The sequence below is a fragment of the Henckelia pumila genome, chromosome 4 (assembly GCF_033568475.1).
Source record: "Henckelia pumila isolate YLH828 chromosome 4, ASM3356847v2, whole genome shotgun sequence".
NCBI classification, from domain to species: Eukaryota; Viridiplantae; Streptophyta; class Magnoliopsida; order Lamiales; family Gesneriaceae; genus Henckelia; species Henckelia pumila.
In genome coordinates, this window is record NC_133123.1 from 131809001 (window position 1) to 131828452 (window position 19452).

A 19452-nucleotide genomic window follows, 5' to 3' on the forward strand; every position below is an offset into this window, starting at 1 on the left:
AAATCCCGACCCACTGGATCAACGGCATTTCCAGAAGCAAATGTCGTAATTAAAAATGAAAACCAAAATCAAAGGCATAGACCAGATTTTGGTCGTGGAAGAGGTCGAGGTCGAGGAAGTGGGCGTGGGCGTGGACGTGGACGTAGACGTAAAAATGATCGCGGTCGTGGTCGCGGCCGTGGATATGAAAATAATCGAGATAGTTATTTCATTAACTCATCTCAAAAGAACGTCACGAACCACCCACCAAAAAGGCAGCATGAAAATACGAGTGAAAATGAAAATCACTCAAAAAGATCTGAGAGTGTTTGTTATAGATATGGCACTCTAGGACATTGGTCACATATTTGTTGAACCCACTGAGCACCTATGTAAGCTCTATAAAGAATCGACAAATGGGAAAGGAAAATAGACCAATTTTATTGAAAATAGTGACCATTTAATTGGTTCAACTAGTTTCAATGCTGCAGATTTTTTGAATGATTTCGAAGACATTGATTAAAAGATTGGTGGGACTAGATTGTAACAAATTTGTATTTTTCATGCATTCTTGTATTATAAAGCATGTTATATTTTGCATTTGTATTGTACTTAATTTTTCTTTATTGCATTTTTGTGAAGTTTGATATGGAAAATGTTATGAACAAACATGTAAATAATATCATGGAAATTTACATATCGGATAGTGGTACAACACACACTATTCTGCGAGATGAAAGATATTTCTTGGAAATAAAACCAACAAAAACAATGGTAAATACAATATCAGGTCCTGTAGACTTGATTGAAGGTTGTGGTAAAACACAATTTTTGTTACCAAATGGTACAAAATTTCTGATAAATGATGCTTTATATTCACCACAATCGAAAAGAAATTTGTTGAGTTTTAATGACATATATTCTCATGGATATGATACTGAGACGATAACTGATGGAAATCAGAAATATATGTGTCTTACCACATATAAATCAGGAAAGAAATATGTGGTTGAAAAATTATCAATGCTTTCTACTGGATTGCATTATACACATATAAGTCCAATCGAATTAAATATGGTGGTTAATAGTTCTTCAATATTAACAAATTGACATGATCGATTGGAAAATCCTGGTTCAATAATGATGCGAAGAATTATTGAAAATACGCATGGTCATCCATTGAAAGACCAGAAGATCTTTCAGAATAATAAGTTTTAATGTAAAACATGTTCTCTTGGAAAACTTATTATAAGACCATCGCCAGCTAAAATCCAAACAGAATCACCCATATTTCTTGAACGCATTCAGGGTGATATTTGTGGGCCAATTCATCCACCATGTGGACCATTTCGATATTTTATGGTATTGATCGATGCCTCTAGCAGATGGTCACATGTATGCTTATTGTCAACTCGAAATGTGGCATTTGCAAGATTAATGACTCAAATAATAAAATTACGGAATCAATTTTCCGATTATACAATCAAGAAAATAAGACTTGATAATGCTGAAGAATTTACTTCCCAAACTTTCAATGACTATTGTATGTCAATGTGAATTACTGTTGAACATCTTGTTGCTCATGTTCATACACATAATGGATTGGCTGAATCATTGATTAAACATCTACAACTGATTGCTAGACCAATGATTATGAGAATGGGATTTTACAAGATATATTATATTAACTGATGAGAATAAAATTCCTAAAAAAAAACTAATGAGAATAAAATGTATAAAATTGGCAGGCTGGATAGATGTGGACTCATTGCTTATTGTTCATGTGAGGGAAGAATTGCACGAGGGACGTGATGCGTAGTGATATGGGGTTTTGATTATAAATGGCAAAATTTGTCGTCAAGCCCTTTCAGACACTGATCCAGTTTTAACGGGAGATAGCCTGGCCACCCATTTTCAAAATCAAGAAGAAGTCCCCTCTGAATTTGGATAACAAATGGGGGTGGGTGTCCCATGCACAATATTATTTTTTCAGAACATGCCTGCATCCGTTATACTTATGACAATGCTACAAGATTGTATATCATATAGAGCAAATGTTCCTAGAAGCAGTCATACGCGCCTTGTCCCACTTCTGGACAATGTGATATGCGTGCATTAAGCATACATCGACCAATTTGTTTCCTAAAGGGGACGAAAATTCACTATGTTAGGAAATCGAATCTACTGGGACGAATGAATGAAGTTGGTGGTATATTTACTCATGGACCTAAACAAATTGGACTCATTATCACTAGTAAGAAGGGGCTGCACGTCAGCACGTGGGGATGGGAAATAGGTGTGGTGTGTTTGTTGCGAGTGGTCGTTATTTTCAATTGAGTGATACTAGCTGAGCTAGGGAAGCGAATATTTCCTTTGTATGGAGATAGTAGCATTATCATTTTGGTTCCTACCATCAATATATAACTTTTGTTTCCGTTTTTGTGTGTCAGTTGTATTTTTCTGCTATCTTTTTCTGTTATATTGTGGTCATAAGAACCAATGACATATCACACAATCAAGCATTTTGAGATCATGGATCAAAATGATCAAAAGTCATTGTAAATCTCAATCCAGGTATACAGTATACTTGTACACGAACAACAGAAGAAGGGCATGCTCCGTCTTTAAAAGGATTCCCAGCGGAGTACAGTAGGATGTTTCAATGATACAGTAGTACCTTAATCTGGTAAAGCCGTTCCTCTTTCAAGGTTGTTCTTGATCTCCAATGTGTATTTGCCAAAGGCACGTTCAATCTTTTTATTGAAGTGCTCATTTCGATCATTAATCGAGTCAATATCCTTTTCTTCCCGGAACTTTCTCCTCCTGCTGAAGGATCGTGACTTCTCTTCCCTGTCCTTGAGTTCCTTGATCATTCTATCAATCTTTTCCTCTGAGGTCTTTGGTGCCTGAAAAATGAAAATAAAATGAGAATCTCTCCAGATAGGTGACAGAAGTAAACATAACTCAGCTCAAAACATATGATGATGATCACTTTTCCATATTGTAGACTTGAAGCCTCTCGGTAGAACTCTGGATCAGCTTCTTTCATTCTGTTGTACTCGTCAAGATCCACTTCAATATTCTCTGTCCTTTTCTTGTATGCATTGTACAAAGTTCTTTGATTAAAAACTGGAAAAGACATCATGAGGTCAATTGTATGAAAAAACACAACTAAGGCCATAAACCTGGTGGTCCTTAGAAATACCAGCAACACACAATTCCGTGAATAGAAGGAAAGGGAAAACATATGAATTAACCAAAGATGTAGAATAGAATTGCTGTTCAAAATTTACTCTAAAATGCAGTAACATGGTCGTCGTTTCCTAGTTGTCCATGGAAAGTGACAGTTCCAATTTCCTACTGAGCATGTTTCCAGCATGGTTGTTTCATAATAGTTAAAACTATCACCAAGATGCAGAACACAGAAAAGCAAGAGGGAAAACCGAAAAAATGCCAAGGCTCTGGAAAAACTGAAAATGAAAAACAGAAAGTTTATTAAGCACTAGTAGATGAAAACTTGTATAATTTCTAAATGTTAACAAAACAATATTGAGAGTCTCTGAAATAAAAGCAATCAAACCTTAACCGAAATAAAAAAATTCATTCAACGGCTGCACTCTACAGTGCAGTTTCATTTGATTGCATGGTTTTGGTGAATAAAACATCTTCAGTGTACAGTGCGAGCAGAACGGGGCATGCTCAAATATTTCCGATAATTGAAAAATCAAATGATGCTTTTATCCAACTGAAGTAATGATGAGTAGTATTTAGGCATTTCAATCAATGGAAACATGTCATATAGCCATCTAAAGATTCCAATGAACTCATAAATTCAGGTTCCAAACAGCATGGCTATGCGAACATATTGATAACTAAATTAACCATATCCTGGAAATAAACATAAGAAACAGCCTGGGTAAGCAAAATATGTCGACAGCTGCAGTGCAGCAAATAGAGGTACACTTAAGGCACCGTTTGGTTTGAGGTATGATATAAGTAATATATAGATAAGTAATATAATGTAATAAAAAATAAATAAAAAATGATAGTTAAAATAATATTGAATTTGATTGATAGATTATAGTTTGTTTGATTTGATTGATTAATATTTATATAAAAATGTTAAATGACTATTTTGTTCTTTTAACAATAAATAAAATAAAATTATATTATTTATAAGGGGTAATATAGTAATTTGAATTCAATGATTTGTGAGTTAAATAATTAATGATTTGATTGATGAAAAATAAATAGTTAATATATGTATAAATAATATGATAAAAAGAACGTAGGATAGGATGAGATGACTTATACATATATTAGTAATATGGTGAAAGACTGAAGAGAACGGTGCCTTAGAAAGAAAAACAAAGAAAGAAAAGACTGTCGGCTTACCATCCCAACCAGCCGGAGCAGGGTCCTTCTCCCATTTCTTATACTTTGTCTCTGCCATATCTTGAGTATCCAGCATATATGCTTTACTCATATCTAAGCCATTGGACTCTAGAAGTTTCCCAATTTTCTTCTTCCTCTCCTCCAACCATTTTTGCTTGGAAATGCCTCTAGACTCTGTTGGAGCTTCTGATTTTTTCTTCTCTGCGACAATGGCAGTCTGATTGGCTTTTCTTGCTGCATTCTATAAAACAAAGGAAAGATATCTTAGACACAGTAAGTTACAGACTAATAGGATTAAAGAATAGTCTTTATATGCATCAATCCCAAATTGTCAACATAAAGAAATAGACTGTTTACAATTTATTTTGGATCCTCACCATTTTCAACCTCAACTCAAACAACCTTTTCTTCCTCCCAGTAAGATTAGCAGCAACCTCATTTGCTGCATCGTCTTCATCACCATCACCACCAGATTCCCCATCAGAATGATCCTTGCCGACATCTCTTTCATCATCAGATACTACAATCTTACTCTGCTTTGCGTCCACATATGGCTCTGCGTGCTCATCAACAGCTTGTAACCCTAGGAAGATACATGAACAGCGGTCAAATACACCGTGATACACCATATCTTGACAGCTGACATCAATATAGTGTAACATACCCACATGAACATCAACATCACATGTTCAACCAGCATCAGCAAATTACAAGCAAGTATTCACAAAATTCAACACAACCCACAAAGTGATAAAGGTAATCAGAAGCCTACCTGCACCACTGCCAACCAACTTTTTCTTTGCTTCAGCAATAATCTTGAAGCAAAAATCACTACATTCATGATACGGGTTGGGCGCGTTTCTGCAATCTGGATGCACCCTCCCTTCTTCCGCCATCTTTTACTATCTCCCGGAAACTAATACAAGGATCCCTGAATCACGAATATATATTATATAAACAAAATACCTAGAAAAAAAAATATAATAACAGATAAAATAACGCTAGTACAAGAGAAATTAACCTACTTACAAGAATTTCAGGTCTTGGAAAATTCAAATACAGAAGTGAAAACGTCAGCCGGAATCAGCGAGCAATTGAGAAGAAGAAAATTAGGGCTCGTATGAGTTGGGATGATAGGAAGTAGACGGGGATTTTCCCTTTCGCATGTGAACAGAAGATTTCGAGTACATCGTATTGGGCCAAAAAGACGTAGTAATGTAATTTGGGCCACTCAATTGGACAACTAAAGCCCAAAATATAAGCTAAAAAAGCCCAAAAGTGCTCAATTTTTACCCCCTACCCACGAAATCTTAAGTGTTTATCTGCGACCTCTAAAACCCTAGAGAAGAACTTTCTTTTCTTTCTAGACAAATCGCAGAAAAACGAGACCAAACCATGGTAGCTGGAAGATTCAAAGAGCTGCTGAAAAAATACGGCAAAGTGGGATTGGGAGTACATTTTACGGTTTCCGCCGCGTCAATCAGTGGGCTGTACGTCGCCATTAAAAGCAACATCGATGTGGAATCAATGCTGGAAAGAGTGGGCATGCCTGGAGTGGGCAAGGAGAAGAAGGTCGAAGAAGCTCCCGAAATGGGTTCTGATTCGGGGAAGGTGAGGAATCGGACGGCGGAGCTGGCATCATCGAGCGGCGGCGCGCTGGCTTTGGCCGTGCTGATTAATAAGGCGCTGTTTCCGGTCAGGGTCCCGATCACGCTGGCACTCACCCCGCCGGTGGCTAGATTTCTGGCGAGGCGCAATTTGATCAAGAACAGTATTTGATTACCTTTTTTTTTTTCGTATTGTGATTTTGAAAAAGGTAAAAGAAAAACCTGTTGCCTCACTATCTGTCCATTATAATGAATAACCTCATTTTCTTGATGTTTTGTTTTCTTATAACGATTAGTCTTGCAATCGGTAAGAACATAGTGAACGAGCTTTCGATTATCCTTCAATACAATTGGAAATATTTAGTTTAGGACACAACTTTGGTTAATGATTTGGATTTGGAAAGGAATAATAATTTTGTGAAATGAATTTTGGATGAGAAAATATGGAAGATATATTTGGAAAAAATAATAATTTTGTGAAATGAACATATTATAATATAGGATTTATTTAACTAAATAACCTTCGTTTGACCATGATTTGAAAATATAACTTTCTCAATTTTTTTCTTTCTTTTGTTTTTTGCATTTCTTTGTATTTGAAGGTTATTTTGTAAAGTTTTTTTGAAAGAAGCTCATAAATCAAAAAATTTGATTCTCGATGCTAAACTTTGGATTTTCTATCCAAATAAGGTCTCTTGAGTTTATTTACCCATGTTCGAAGGCATACCCTATTATAAATATGTGTGAGTTTGATGTAAGCATCGAACCATCAACGAAATTGAGTGTCAAATTTCAACCAAAATGAATTTTCAATATATCAACTTAAACAAACAACCAATTGTCGGGAAACAAAAAATCACAAAAATTATTTGCGCGTAAATTTTTTGAAACATATCTTTTAATTAGGTCATTCATGATAATGTATTATTTTTTATTCCAAAAACATAACTTTTTTATTGTAAATATAAATGAGTTTGACCAGAAACCGAAAAGACCAACTCAAAAAAAAAGGTATTTCAAGCATTTCATTATCTAAAATATTTGTTACCTCAAATGAACTTATTTGGACCACTCATCAAAATTATTACTTTTTGAGTAGATCTCATTTGAGAAAATCTTGTAAATTTTATTTGTGAGACGAATTGATTTCATATTTACAATGAAAAGTAATAATTTAATATATAAAGTAATATTTTCATGGGTCGGTCAAAATAAAAAGTAATGTAAGCACTTCGTCAGTGGTTAGATGTTCGACTTACTCCTACCAACTTTCTTGTACTAGCATGTCACACAAGGTCTGTTCAATACGATTTACCTGACTAGCATGTTTGCAAACTATTGCGTTATAGTCCAAAAATTTAATAAGTACATACCGAAAATGACTACCGCTGATTTCCACGTCATAAAAAAATAGAATAACCGTGTTATAAAATTTAGCCATGAGATTGTATTCATAATAGTAATCTTGGGCTAATTGCATCCACACCCCCTGTGAAAAGTTTAAAAGGCATAAAACACCCTGTGTAAAATTAATAGCATGTTAGACCCTATGTTTTAAAAAAATTAGCATAAAAACCCCTATGAAAGGGTATAAATGTGCCCGAGTTTGTATAACATAGGGGTGAAATGTGCTATATTTTAAAAAACTGAGGGATGCATCAGCCTATTAATATTTTTTAGAGGGTTTTATGATTTTTTGACTTTTCATGGGGTAAATTAATGCAATTAACCCTGATAATCTTACACGTTATTTATTTTGCTTAAATATTAATATAGGCCCAAAATATAATCCTTGGCTTGAAATCCTCCCACGAGCTAACCTTCTCAGTTCAAGAAGCATTTGCTGCCTGGCGTGATCAACACAATTGGACCTAATTCATCGCGGAAATGATTGTCTGCGTCGCCGTCGTCGGCCACCAGGTACCCCGCCGTGCCTATTGATTCGATCTGTCTTTGAATTGGCGCTGGTGATGGATTGAACATCAAAAGAATGATTTTCGTGACTGTTGGTCGATTCCTGTCTTTTTGTTCTTAATGGCAGAACAATCCGTTGTACATTCAGAGTTTTACTGAGGCAGATGATGCGCTCAAGCTTCATCACATCGTTCATTGTTCTCTCGATGTCGTCGATGAAAGAGGTGGATTTCTAACTAGATCATTTTCAATTCTGCTTAATTTTTCAGGTTATTACTGGTCAAAGATAGGCCAAACCTGTTATTTTCTGATTCCAGCTGCCTGTCGGTGTATCGGTGACGATTAAGTGGAATATGTGTGTAGATTTGCGTTTGAAACCCTAAATTGTATTGCAAGTGGTAATTTTTTAAGCTATGAAAGAGCGTTACTAAATTCAAGGAGGCAGCATTAGCAGTTGCCAAATCTATGGAGTAAAGATTGAAACTGTGAATAACGTCGAGTTGCTCTAAGATAATTGCCTTGTGTCTTAGCTTCAGACGATTAGGATCTATCATTGTATCGAGAGAAAAGTTGGAATGGTAATTCATGTACCATGCTTTATAACTAGTGTAAAACATTTTTTTTATATCTGTGACCGAATTGAGATGAGGATGCTGAAATGAAGGTGATGCGTATTAAGATATTACAATGGATTTGACCCCTCTTAGATCACTGCTGAGTTCTGAGGCTGCCCTTGAGTAGAAAAGCAATGCAGCTGACCCAAATACAATATAAAACCTCATGAATATTCTGTTAAAAATCCATTTTTGGAATCCATTATCAGTTTGTTGGGATGTTTGCTTATAGGTTGTTGTAACCTTTTTTCACTACATTTGACCTGTTGGCTGTTACATGTTTTTATCATGGTTGAAGTGGATATTTCTATCTGTTGACTTCTTTTGTACCTCAGTGAACAATCCGAAAAAGGCTGCCCCGACACTAAACGAGACATTTCTTGGTTTGCTGTATCCAACCGAAAACTACAAAGTGTGAGTGTGAAGTTCCTTTTTTCTCTGATAGTAAGTGAAAACATGATGCTGTTGTATTGCTTCTTGCCTTGCAAGTGCTTCTGTAGCTCATGGTGTGATGCTCTCAGGTATGGTTACCTGACCAATACGAAGGTGAAGTTCATTCTGGTGACGACAGATCTTGATGTCCGAGACGCAGATGTGAGAAATGTAAGTGTTGCACATGATGCAGAGATTATCAGCAAACACTATTCTTCATTTAATTGGATTAGGGCAGAGCGCAAGTAGTTTAGAAAATGAATTTAAATAAAATCTCAAATTTTCTCTTAAATTCTGATAACCAACTCTTTCTGTTGGTCTATAGAAAATCATTTAAAACCGGAACATCTGTGTCATCCTCATTTACTGCATTGAAGTTCTAATACCTTTGACTGATTTGATAATTTTATACTGGAGTCGGTGTACCACGATTGATGTTTGGCATCCATGATATACCAGCAGGTTTATGTTTGACATGAAAATTGATGCAGTTTTTCAGGAGGTTCCATACAGCTTATGTTGATGCAGTCTCAAATCCATTTCACGTCCCGGGTAAAAAGATAACTTCCAAAATATTTGCTGAAAGAGTGAGCACGATTGTCAAATCATTCGGAACAAGTGCTGCTGGTTGAAATGCAGCTGCTCGTTTTCTCCTATCCTGAAGCTTTTTTATTTCTCTCGGTTTCATTTGGTGCACTTACAATTGAATCACACCTCAGTTTCAGGATAAATACAGCTTATATTGGTTTAGCCGAGCTTGCCATCTTATCAAAATGGGTACTGTACTCGAATACGTTTTGTATGCGAACTGACTCAAGATGCTTGTTGTTCGAGTGTAGAGTTAATATTTCTTCCACCAAGTTGAGTCACGTAAGTCATTCATGTGTTTAACTTTGGAAAAATACTAAAGTTCATCGTGCATAAATGGTCCACACCTAGTTTGCTGAACCACAAAATGGCACCGAAAGAAACAAATCTCACCGTTGAGATCATATAAAGAGACCTACTTTGGTGACATCGAAATATATAACTGCAGTTTATTCCCACAAAAAAAAAGACTAACGTGTAAAAGAAATAACAATCATCTGAGCCTAAATAGGAACTGGGATAACAATAAATGGTAAATGTGAATTGCTACAAAAACAAGTGTACGCCATCTCCCGAGGGGAGAAAACATCCTCGCGAGAATTTTGATGTTTGCTTTGCAGTTCGATGTTATTGCAAGAACCTCAATGATTCAAACTATTTTGGTCAGAATTCATCCTCATCCTCCTCAGCTATGTGTTTAGCAAGTTCTTGCTCTTGCTGATGCCTTTCTCTTCTCTTCTCCGCACTCTCCTTTTCCTTGTGAGAATTAGGTGGAAATCGAAGGGCGCGAACTGCTTCATTGTGCATATTCAGGCAGAAAGCAATTCTTGAGTTAAACGCATTTTGAGGCTCGTTTGTAGAGTAAATATCCCCCGTCTCCTTTGATACCATCCATCCATTGGCATGATCCAATGTAGCATCAATTGCACCATCTCGAATTGCTTTAGATACTATGCTTTCCGCATCAGCAACAGGATTTGGAGAATCCAATCTTAGCTTCTTAGCTACATCAGCAAGTGAGATCTTGGAGTACGAGATGCTAATGTTGCGTAAACCTGTCCGTATAACATTGTGACGTAGGCGGACAATTAAGTTGTTCGTTCGATCAGAACTGAAGATGCTGGCGAATTTCTCAGCCACTGTTTTAAAAAGCTCCAAATCTCCAATTCTAACAGCCTGAATCCCATGGATAATAAATCAGTATCAACTGAGACTAGTATAAAAACAAGTAACCAGGTCAGAGCATTTTTTTACAAGTATTTTACTACCACCATGCCCACAGGCCCCACACATTAAGAAAATTGTAGCTAAATGTGAGATAAATGCCAGTCAGTTAGGCGCGCAACACTAGCATCAAGAGCCTCACACTTACGTTTGTAAGCTCAAAGTAAGGCCTCAGAGCTTTTTCCATTCCTTTCTGCATAAAAACCGTCCTTTCCGGGATCTCTCCAAGCAGTAAGCGGACAATCACAGCCCACTTGTTGCATTGAATTCGGAAACCAAGAGCAGAACTAGGAGCTTTCCTAGCAGCTTGGAGGAGTGACTCTTTAGCATCAGTGTACTCTAACTGAATTGTTCTGATCTTTCCCAAGTAAAAGAGGTACCGACAAAACTGAAGACATTAATGGTCAGAACAAATGACAGACACCACTTCAACAAATATATTCTAAAGCTACAACATTACAAATGTCCGGAATATTTTAAAAGGAAAACTGAAAAACGCTTGAAAGAAAACCTGAGAGAAATGATGCATTGAACATGTTTTGCATTCACAAAGCTAATCAGAACTAAAATATCAAGGCATATTCGGCATCAAATCAAGCTACAGTTCTTTGAACAGCTTATAATGACATAAATTAAGCTCATTTTACAAATATAACTTCTGAAAGATAAATAACATCTCTGGGGCAATACCTTATTAGGTTGAGAAGGTTTGAGAGTCCCATACCTAATAATATAGCTCCTCATTGTTCATACTCCTTTTATACTAACGGTTACTTACCTATTGTTGTACGGATCTACAACGTTCTCGGAGCTTTAAGTCATTACATTTTAACACAATTTAATTCAAACACAGTCTCTGCAATCAAAGTTATTCTTGCCTGCTAAGTATCAATATTCACATGTTGCAAGCGATATTCAGGCTTAACTAAGGATTAACATGAACCAGATAATAAATCATCTCAATCCAAACATGAAAAATAGTCTAACATTGACACACAAAGAGTTTATTAGGGCAGTATTTTAGAGTTGCCTGCTGATTTGAGTGAGCTTCAAAACGAGGAGCCTTTGATCTCAGTTTTTCCGCTTGATCATATAAGTTGTAATGTAGATAATTCCTCAGTAACAGATTCAAAAGTGTTTCCTGTATCATGCAATTATTATTCCATAAATCATTGAAGGCACAACCAAGTCAACAAACTAATTTGTTTTCCAATATAAAACAAACCTGCCCCAACTCATCGTGGCGCAAAGTAGCAGTTCGGTGCAAAGCAAGTAGATTACTGTTAAAAGATCAAAATTTCTATCAGACATGCCAACATATAAGTAGATAACAAAACACACTTATAGCATCTCAATTCTTTTAGGTTGCGCTTGGATTGAAGTATTTGAAATCCATTGATTTCGATTATAATTTTAGTGTTAACAATGAAACATAGAGAAATCTCAAATTCATAATTTAATTATTTACACATTACTTAGATGGATTAAAAAGGATTTTAAATCACCACTTTATTGGATGAACTTAAAATCCATCCATGAATTACCATATAAACATAAAAGAAGTGGATTTGATGTTTGTGGTGCTACTTCTCTGAACAATAAAAATGTATTTGAAATCCATAGATTTGAAATACTTCTATCCAAGCGGAGCCTTAGTTCATTTGTACATAAGTTGATTCGGGAATTTCAAGTCCATGAATTAATTCTGCTGCCAAAAAATTTAACTAGAAGATACATGACATGACATACCCACGTATTTCAGCAAGATCTCCAGTAAGTTCATAGCTTAAAGAGTAGTAAAAGTACAGCCTGGAGGCTAAGACTTCAACAGTTCGCCTGTTAAGGTTCTTCAGACGTGCAATGCCAGCAGAAGAACAAGCCTTAGCCTAAAGAAACATATAATAATCAATTTCAGGACATACATTAAAAATACAAGCCTTTGAGGTAAGTTAATCATTTCAAGTAATTTAATCATGCACAGTCATACCTCAATATATCTCTTCTTATCAATCAGAAATATCAGAACAAGCAGATAGCAATAGATCTCAATCTCCGGTAAGGAGTGTTTCGCAGGGGCTTGAGTGGCAGATGTTGCGGAGTCAACCTCCATATCATGATCATCTTCCTATACACATAAAGTCATGAAATGAATTATCATGCACAAATTCTATCCCTTTCACTTTCCTTATGACATAATTTGTGACTACAGCACGAAATACCTACTTCAAATCCATGGATGGTTGTATTAAACTCTTGTTTCTAAACAATAACTAAAACATAGCCATGGAAAGTCCAGAAGTTGGAAAACGCAATAAGTGGAAAATAGGCAAAAACATGGACTACGGTGTGAAGCTTCAATTATTCCACTCAGAATCAACAGTGAATTACTTTAACCTTAAAATGTCAGATATTAGCATAGACACCGTACATCACAGAATGATTCATTCCAATTCAAAAAATCAATCAATAGAATTATAGAAGACTCACTTTTAAATCAGGGTAAACACAAAAGTTTTAACTACATAGATATAAATATTCGCTTGGGATTCCAGCATGCCTCTCACCTTAGGGATGCAAGAAGACAGCCGCGAATTCACCTCCGATCCAGGGACAAGCACATAATTGAGAAATGCTGATAGAACAGAAGGATTTAGCTTCTTCCTGAGCTGAATTGTCCATCGAATTGCCCTCACAACTCTTCGAACTTCACGCGAATTTGCTCCGGTCTCAATCAAAGCTGCTATGTCCTTTAAATCTGAAAGATGCCACCCAAAAAAATACTAAAACCCCCAAAATGCCAAGAACATTAAACAATCACGTAAAAACTACTTACGCTGGAGGGTGGGGGGAGAATCACTGTAGTGGGAATTGGAAGGGGCGGGGTGCTGCTCATGCATCTCGACATCTTGAGTCATTTTCGTAAAAATCTGAGAGATAAATGCAAAAATAATTGACATATAATAAATTATGCAACTAAAACATGGAAACTTCATTTCTTCCTCGTTTACTTGGATCTTCCAGGAATGATCAATGTTTACCTGAAATTGGAAGAAATGGAGATTCTTGATCTGAAACCAAGGGAAAAGCTACAGCCTTCGATTACTTTCTTCGACAGCAAGTCAGAAGGCAAAAATGGTCATTTTCAAAAACAAAAAAGCAAAAATGAAAATCGAGTGTGTACAGAACATGCGAAAAGGGGAAGAGGAATCGGTGAAATAAGCGAGAAATTAAAAGAAAAACCCTAAAATTGTCACCTCCTTTCCTTTGCTACCACCAACCCAGCAAGCTTTAGAAAGAAGATGGCTGGACTGGCAAAAGCTTTGGTGAAAAAGAAGGCGATGAGTGTTCGAATCTCGTAAAAGATGTATTTGGCCTTGTTTATTGTGTTTGCGAGCCTTCTTCTCTCTGGGTACTTACGGCATAACCCTGATTTACCTCCCTTCACGTCGGGGCTTGGGGCGGCTCTGTGTGGGGCCCTTGGGGGTGGGGCTCATCCCTTTTTTTTTTAGAAAGGAGATGTAGCCCATTGGGCCACAGGCGAGTTGGTAAGATCTGAGGTGACGTGGGAAGAAATTCCCTAGCATTGCGGGTTCGATCTGTGGAGCATATTCCCTGCTGAAATATTGTGGGGTATGCTCTGGGGATTGGGTCATGTACTTCCTTCTTCAGGTCCTTGCCGCTCGTGCACATCTCTCGATTTACCTTCCGCATGAGCCAATGGGCCTCTGATTCATGTGGAATGAGGTTCCCTTCGGAGTCAACCCTTTTATATAAATTTATAAAGGAAATGTAAACAGTGGAGCGTTTCCCCCGTGTGTGTACGTCGGTTAATTTCAACCTACTTATGCAGACATTACCTTCATGATAGATCTAAGGGTTCTCATTTATCAATACATGCAGGGTCCATTAAAAAATAATGGATCCCACATTTATTGATAAATGTCCACCATTAGATCTACCTCAAGACAGTGCCTGTATAGGTAGGATCTAACTTACCGTGTACGCCAATGTTTGATTTTTTATTTTCCTTTGATATAATAATTAAATAGTGTATTGGTGCACGCGATGCATTCTTGTATATTGTTTTTTTAATTAATGTGATATAAAAATTATCGAGAAATTAAATTACAATTATAAAAATTATCGAGAGACTAAAATGCGATTTAAAATATTAAAATTAAAAAAAATAGAGAAAGAATAATTTTAGTCAAACAAAAGATGATATTTAAGGGGAAATATTTTGATATATTGGAAAAGATTATAACACATAATAAAAAAAATTAAATAATAATAACAACAACATGATGATAATGATAATGGCCAATTGCCTATTGACGTTTAATATAATTTCCAATTACTCTTATTTTTTTAATTCTATTATTTTTATTATTAAATAACTTTATTTTTAGTTTTATATTTTTAATCAGTTGATAAATTCATTGCATGTTGACGTCAGCAATGCTAACTTTATCATACGATTCTGCGAGGGTGAGATGATGTTGAAATATTAAATTTTTTATTTTATTAAATATATTGTTTTATTCAAACAAAAATAAATTTGCATAATTAAAAGAAAATTAAAATTACACATAATTAAAATTTAAATATTACAGAAAAATAAGAAATACACGAAATTAAGAAATTTAAAAAATTATAAATAATTAAAGAAAATTACCTACAACTAAATAAATTAATGCCCTAATATTTTACGAAAAATTGGTTGTTGCATCTTCATAAAATATTCATGTTGCACATCATTCATGTTTGGATTGTTAATATCTTTTTCAATGATTCAATTTTCTTGCTCCATCTCCAGCTCCATCTCTTTCATTGCTTGCTTTCTCTCCTTCATTTCTCGCTTCCTCATCTCTATTTCGTACTTATTTGTCACCCATTCCTCAAATTTTGCATAACGTTCTCTTGCTATAGCAATCTTCGTATCCTCAATTTCATAAAATTTGGTCTGATCATCACGCATTTATGCACACAAATCCGTCATAGGTGAATCTTTTGATCCAGATCCTTTCATGCTCTCTTTGAGGGTCTTTCTTCCCATTGCTCTAATGGTTCCGGCCACTTCTTGCACGTCATTTTCTTCATCGGCGGTAGGCGTATCAGTAGGCGTGGAGAAAAGAGATGGAGATGATTCGTCATCATATTCTTCAGTTTCTTGGTCGCATTGTTTGCATCACTTTCGTATTTTTCGAACGACCATATCTTTCATTTTGATTGATCCTTAAGGACTAACCAAGCTTTATCGTTGGACCATGCGATTCCACAATCTTTCTCAAACAATGTTTGAGCTTGAGCAAACTAAAAATAAATGTATTTAGGAATTTTTAAATTTCAAGTAAAATAAAATATTGTGATAAATTTTAAGACTACGTTAATCTAAAATGATGATCCAATTTAGTTGAGGACTTCTAGTTCGCTCATTTTATTTTGTAAAGCGAAATTTTTTTTTGCAAGATCCCTAAAATGTTGACGCATGTTGTCCCTTGAACGAACTTTCCATCACATTAACAATTAATGGTTATATTCTTTTTCAACAAATCCCCAAATCTAGCGTTTCTTTGGTCATTTTCAAGTTTCGGATTGGTGGAAGCGTTGCACCATGCATTTGCAAGACATCCATCTTCGTCTTTCAACCAATGTTTCCTCATGATGGAGTCACCCCCACTGGCAACAACAACTTCTTCCATTTCTTTTTTGATTTGAAGACATGGTTTCAAAAGCAGGAGGAGTGACTTTGTTTGGATTTTGGGAATTGAGTTTGATTGAACATGTGGCTCAACATTTGGTCGTCGGTGTATTGATATTAGAAAAGACAAATCCATTGAGAATTGATTTGAGAAACGTTTGATGAAGGAGAATTGAGATAATCATTGTCAATGTTCTAAAAAGCGCTAGGCGGTAGGCGGGCGGCGACCACCGCCTAGCGCCTAGCCGCCTAGGTGACCGCTTAGGCTAGGCTTAGACGATTTTTTTTAAAACCTAAATAATAAATAACTTAGAATATTCATGATTTTACTATAAAATATAATTTTTATATCTTATGTTTTTCATTTTTTGTACGAAAATCTTTTAAAATTTTAATAATAATAATAACAACAACAACAACATAAATATTAATAATATCAAGTCTTCATATGTAATATGAGATTTAATTTTTTGCTTGACTTTCTTTTCTGCGCTTCTTCTTTCTTTCTGTATTTGTTTCTCGATTCGCGTCTTTCTTTTATTTTTTGAATTTTAATTTTTTTAATAAAAAATAGTAACCGCCTAGGCGGATTTCTGTCAACCTAGGCGGGAGATTAGGCGGGCAACGCCTAGAGGTAGACCTGGCCACGGGCTGGGTCCGTTTCGGGTCTGGGTTGGTGTTTTACCAACCCTTAACCGGCCCCCGCCTCTGGCCGGTTTCGGTTCGGGTTGCTAAACCGGCGGTTCCGGTCGGGGTCCAGGTCCGGGTCCGGTTAACCGACGGTTCAGGCTCCGGGCCAACCCTTGCAATTTTTTTAAAAAAAGAGCGCCATTTTTTTTGAATGCGCAGGGGTGGCGCGGCCGCGCCAATGCTGCACATTATTTTCTGCGAAGCGTCCGCGCCAACACTGCGCATTCCTATGCAGCAGCCGCGCGACTGCGTCCTTGGGAGGTGCTGGCGCGCCTCCTGGCCGCTGAAGGCCTGAATTTTTCTCTTCAAAATTATTTTAAAATTTTTTATAAGACATATTCTTTAAATAAACACAATCAAATAGTTCATATCTACATAATAAATATCTATTACATTTATTAAATAAATATATAATAGAATTTCAACATCTTATATTACCAATCTATTACATTTTATTCTGTTTCACTCGCATTTTCTCCCGTCATAGTTTCAGATGTTTCTTCGGTATCATCTTGGTCTTCTTCATTACTTTGAACATGTTGTGTTCGAGTAGCGGCTTTTGACCAATCATTGAGCAAACATTGGGCTTCCAAATTTTTTGACCTTAATCTAGAACGTCTCTCGTCCAATGTATTTTCTCCAATACTAAATTCTTGCTCCACTGCAACTGTTGAAACCAGACAAGGTAGAATTTCTTTTGCCATTATAGACAAAATTGTATATATTTGTGTTTTTTGCGACTACCATCTCAAAATGTCGAAGTTTTCCTCATCTGTATCACTAAAACCAAAATTAGTGGTAAAATAATTATCAAGTTCCTGCCTGTAACTTGAGGATCCTCGTGGAAGTTTCGTCCGTTCCCTTAATAAAAGTTGTGCTTTAGTAAGTTTAGAAGTAATATTACTAGTTTCAGTGGATTGTGTTTCATGTGAAACAATTTGTCCACTATATTTGATGTTATATTCATTTTAAATATCGATCAAATAAATGAATTTTAATATTAAACAAAATCAATGAGATAATGGGAATCTTTTCCGCAATATGCTCCAAAGATTCATAATATAATGTTAACATGTCGCTTAAGCCATCTAATTTAAGTCTAGGATCTAAAACAAAAGCATATAAAAAATTTTCAGGAAGAGCGAAAAATATTTTTTTCATTTTGCTTTTCATGACTAGAATACATTGAGATAAAACACTATCATTAGATTTAGCATGTTCATAAAAAACACAAGCAATGTTGCAAAAATGTGTTAAAACTAAATGTGAATTAAGATAATAAATACCGGATAATTGATCACTAGCATCATTAAAAACTTTTAAAATTTCACAAATACTAGTGCATATGTTCCATTGATTTGAAAACAAATAAATATCACGAGCTTGAACAAATTGATGAAAAAATGTACATAATAAATCTTTATATTCAAAAGAGGATAATAACAATTTATATGTTGAATTCCAATGAGTTGGAACATCTCGTGCAAACCGCTTAGGCTTCATACCATTTACTCTACAAAATTTTTCTCATTGCTTCATAACTTGGGGATGCGTCCATAAATAATGAATAGCGTTCCTAATTGGTTGAATATGTATGCCTAAACTTTTTAGCCCATTTTGAACACATAAATTTAAAATATGACATGTGCATCTAATATGAAAAAATTTGTCACCTAGTGATGGTTTACATACTTACAAAAGCTCACTAATACTAAAAGTATTTGCACTAGCATTATCAAAAGACATTGAAAAAACTTTGGTAGTTCGACCTTATTCTTCTAAAATAACAAATATAAGTTGAGAAATATTTTGTGTCGTGTGTGATTTGTTGAAACATCTATATGCAAGCAACTTTTTTTTAATGTTCCAATTATTATCAATCCAATGACATGTAATACCCATATATGAACAACTTTGCCAATGATCACTCCAAATATCGAAACACAAAGAAACTTTATTATTCAAACTATAAAATTCCTTAATTAATTCTTTATTTTGATCGACAACTAACTTTTTCATTGTGCATTTGAGACTATTTCTTGGAATACGTCTAATAGAAGGATTTGCACTTGTAGAAAGCCAATTTTCACAAAATAATTTATCACTAAAACTAAAAGAAAGTTGTTCAACCGCACAAAATTTAGCCGTTTCTTCGCTAAATCTAGCTTCGTTATATTTAAATAGTTGAGATTCATTACCCGATTGAGAAAAAAATGCCGGAATTTGAGTTTGAGCACGATCAATCCCAATTTCCATCGGATGATTTTTCTCGATATGCCGCGTCAAAGTTCCATAACTACCTCCTAGT

At 35.5% G+C, this 19452-nt stretch overlaps 4 protein-coding genes across 6 annotated transcripts; 2 read left to right on the forward strand and 2 right to left on the reverse strand.

Annotated features, from left to right (window-relative positions):
- Nucleotides 1-2486: 2486 nt before the first annotated feature.
- Nucleotides 2487-5543, reverse strand: LOC140864111 (uncharacterized). Of its 2 annotated transcripts, none has more exons than XM_073268044.1 (6): nucleotides 5404-5543; nucleotides 5147-5305; nucleotides 4752-4957; nucleotides 4375-4615; nucleotides 2972-3108; nucleotides 2487-2885 (listed from the first exon to the last, which is right to left on the reverse strand). In XM_073268044.1, exons 2-6 carry the CDS (start codon nucleotides 5268-5270, stop codon nucleotides 2658-2660), a joined length of 936 nt encoding a protein of 311 aa, XP_073124145.1. In that variant the 5' UTR covers nucleotides 5271-5305; nucleotides 5404-5543; the 3' UTR covers nucleotides 2487-2657. The 2 variants fall into 2 exon arrangements, with proteins under 2 accessions (XP_073124145.1, XP_073124146.1); XM_073268045.1 differs by having other exon boundaries at nucleotides 5400-5516.
- Nucleotides 5544-5632: 89 nt separating this feature from the next.
- LOC140864112 (uncharacterized) lies at nucleotides 5633-6252 on the forward strand. Its single transcript, XM_073268046.1, has one exon. It carries the CDS (start codon nucleotides 5770-5772, stop codon nucleotides 6151-6153), a length of 384 nt encoding a protein of 127 aa, XP_073124147.1. The 5' UTR covers nucleotides 5633-5769; the 3' UTR covers nucleotides 6154-6252.
- A 1522-nt stretch (nucleotides 6253-7774) lies between these two features.
- Nucleotides 7775-9774, forward strand: LOC140866296 (uncharacterized). Its single transcript, XM_073271265.1, has 5 exons — nucleotides 7775-7901; nucleotides 8023-8119; nucleotides 8845-8923; nucleotides 9031-9112; nucleotides 9433-9774. Exons 1-5 carry the CDS (start codon nucleotides 7869-7871, stop codon nucleotides 9571-9573), a joined length of 432 nt encoding a protein of 143 aa, XP_073127366.1. The 5' UTR covers nucleotides 7775-7868; the 3' UTR covers nucleotides 9574-9774.
- A 156-nt stretch (nucleotides 9775-9930) lies between these two features.
- On the reverse strand, nucleotides 9931-14073 carry LOC140863917 (probable 26S proteasome non-ATPase regulatory subunit 3). 2 transcript variants are annotated; one of them, XM_073267709.1, is made up of 10 exons: nucleotides 14008-14073; nucleotides 13792-13859; nucleotides 13587-13680; nucleotides 13318-13508; nucleotides 12741-12878; nucleotides 12503-12639; nucleotides 11979-12033; nucleotides 11784-11894; nucleotides 10902-11141; nucleotides 9931-10705 (listed from the first exon to the last, which is right to left on the reverse strand). In XM_073267709.1, exons 3-10 carry the CDS (start codon nucleotides 13666-13668, stop codon nucleotides 10193-10195), a joined length of 1467 nt encoding a protein of 488 aa, XP_073123810.1. In that variant the 5' UTR covers nucleotides 13669-13680; nucleotides 13792-13859; nucleotides 14008-14073; the 3' UTR covers nucleotides 9931-10192. The 2 variants fall into 2 exon arrangements, with proteins under 2 accessions (XP_073123810.1, XP_073123809.1); XM_073267708.1 differs by lacking the exon at nucleotides 14008-14073 and having other exon boundaries at nucleotides 13792-14001.
- Between the last annotated feature and the right edge of the window lie 5379 nt (nucleotides 14074-19452).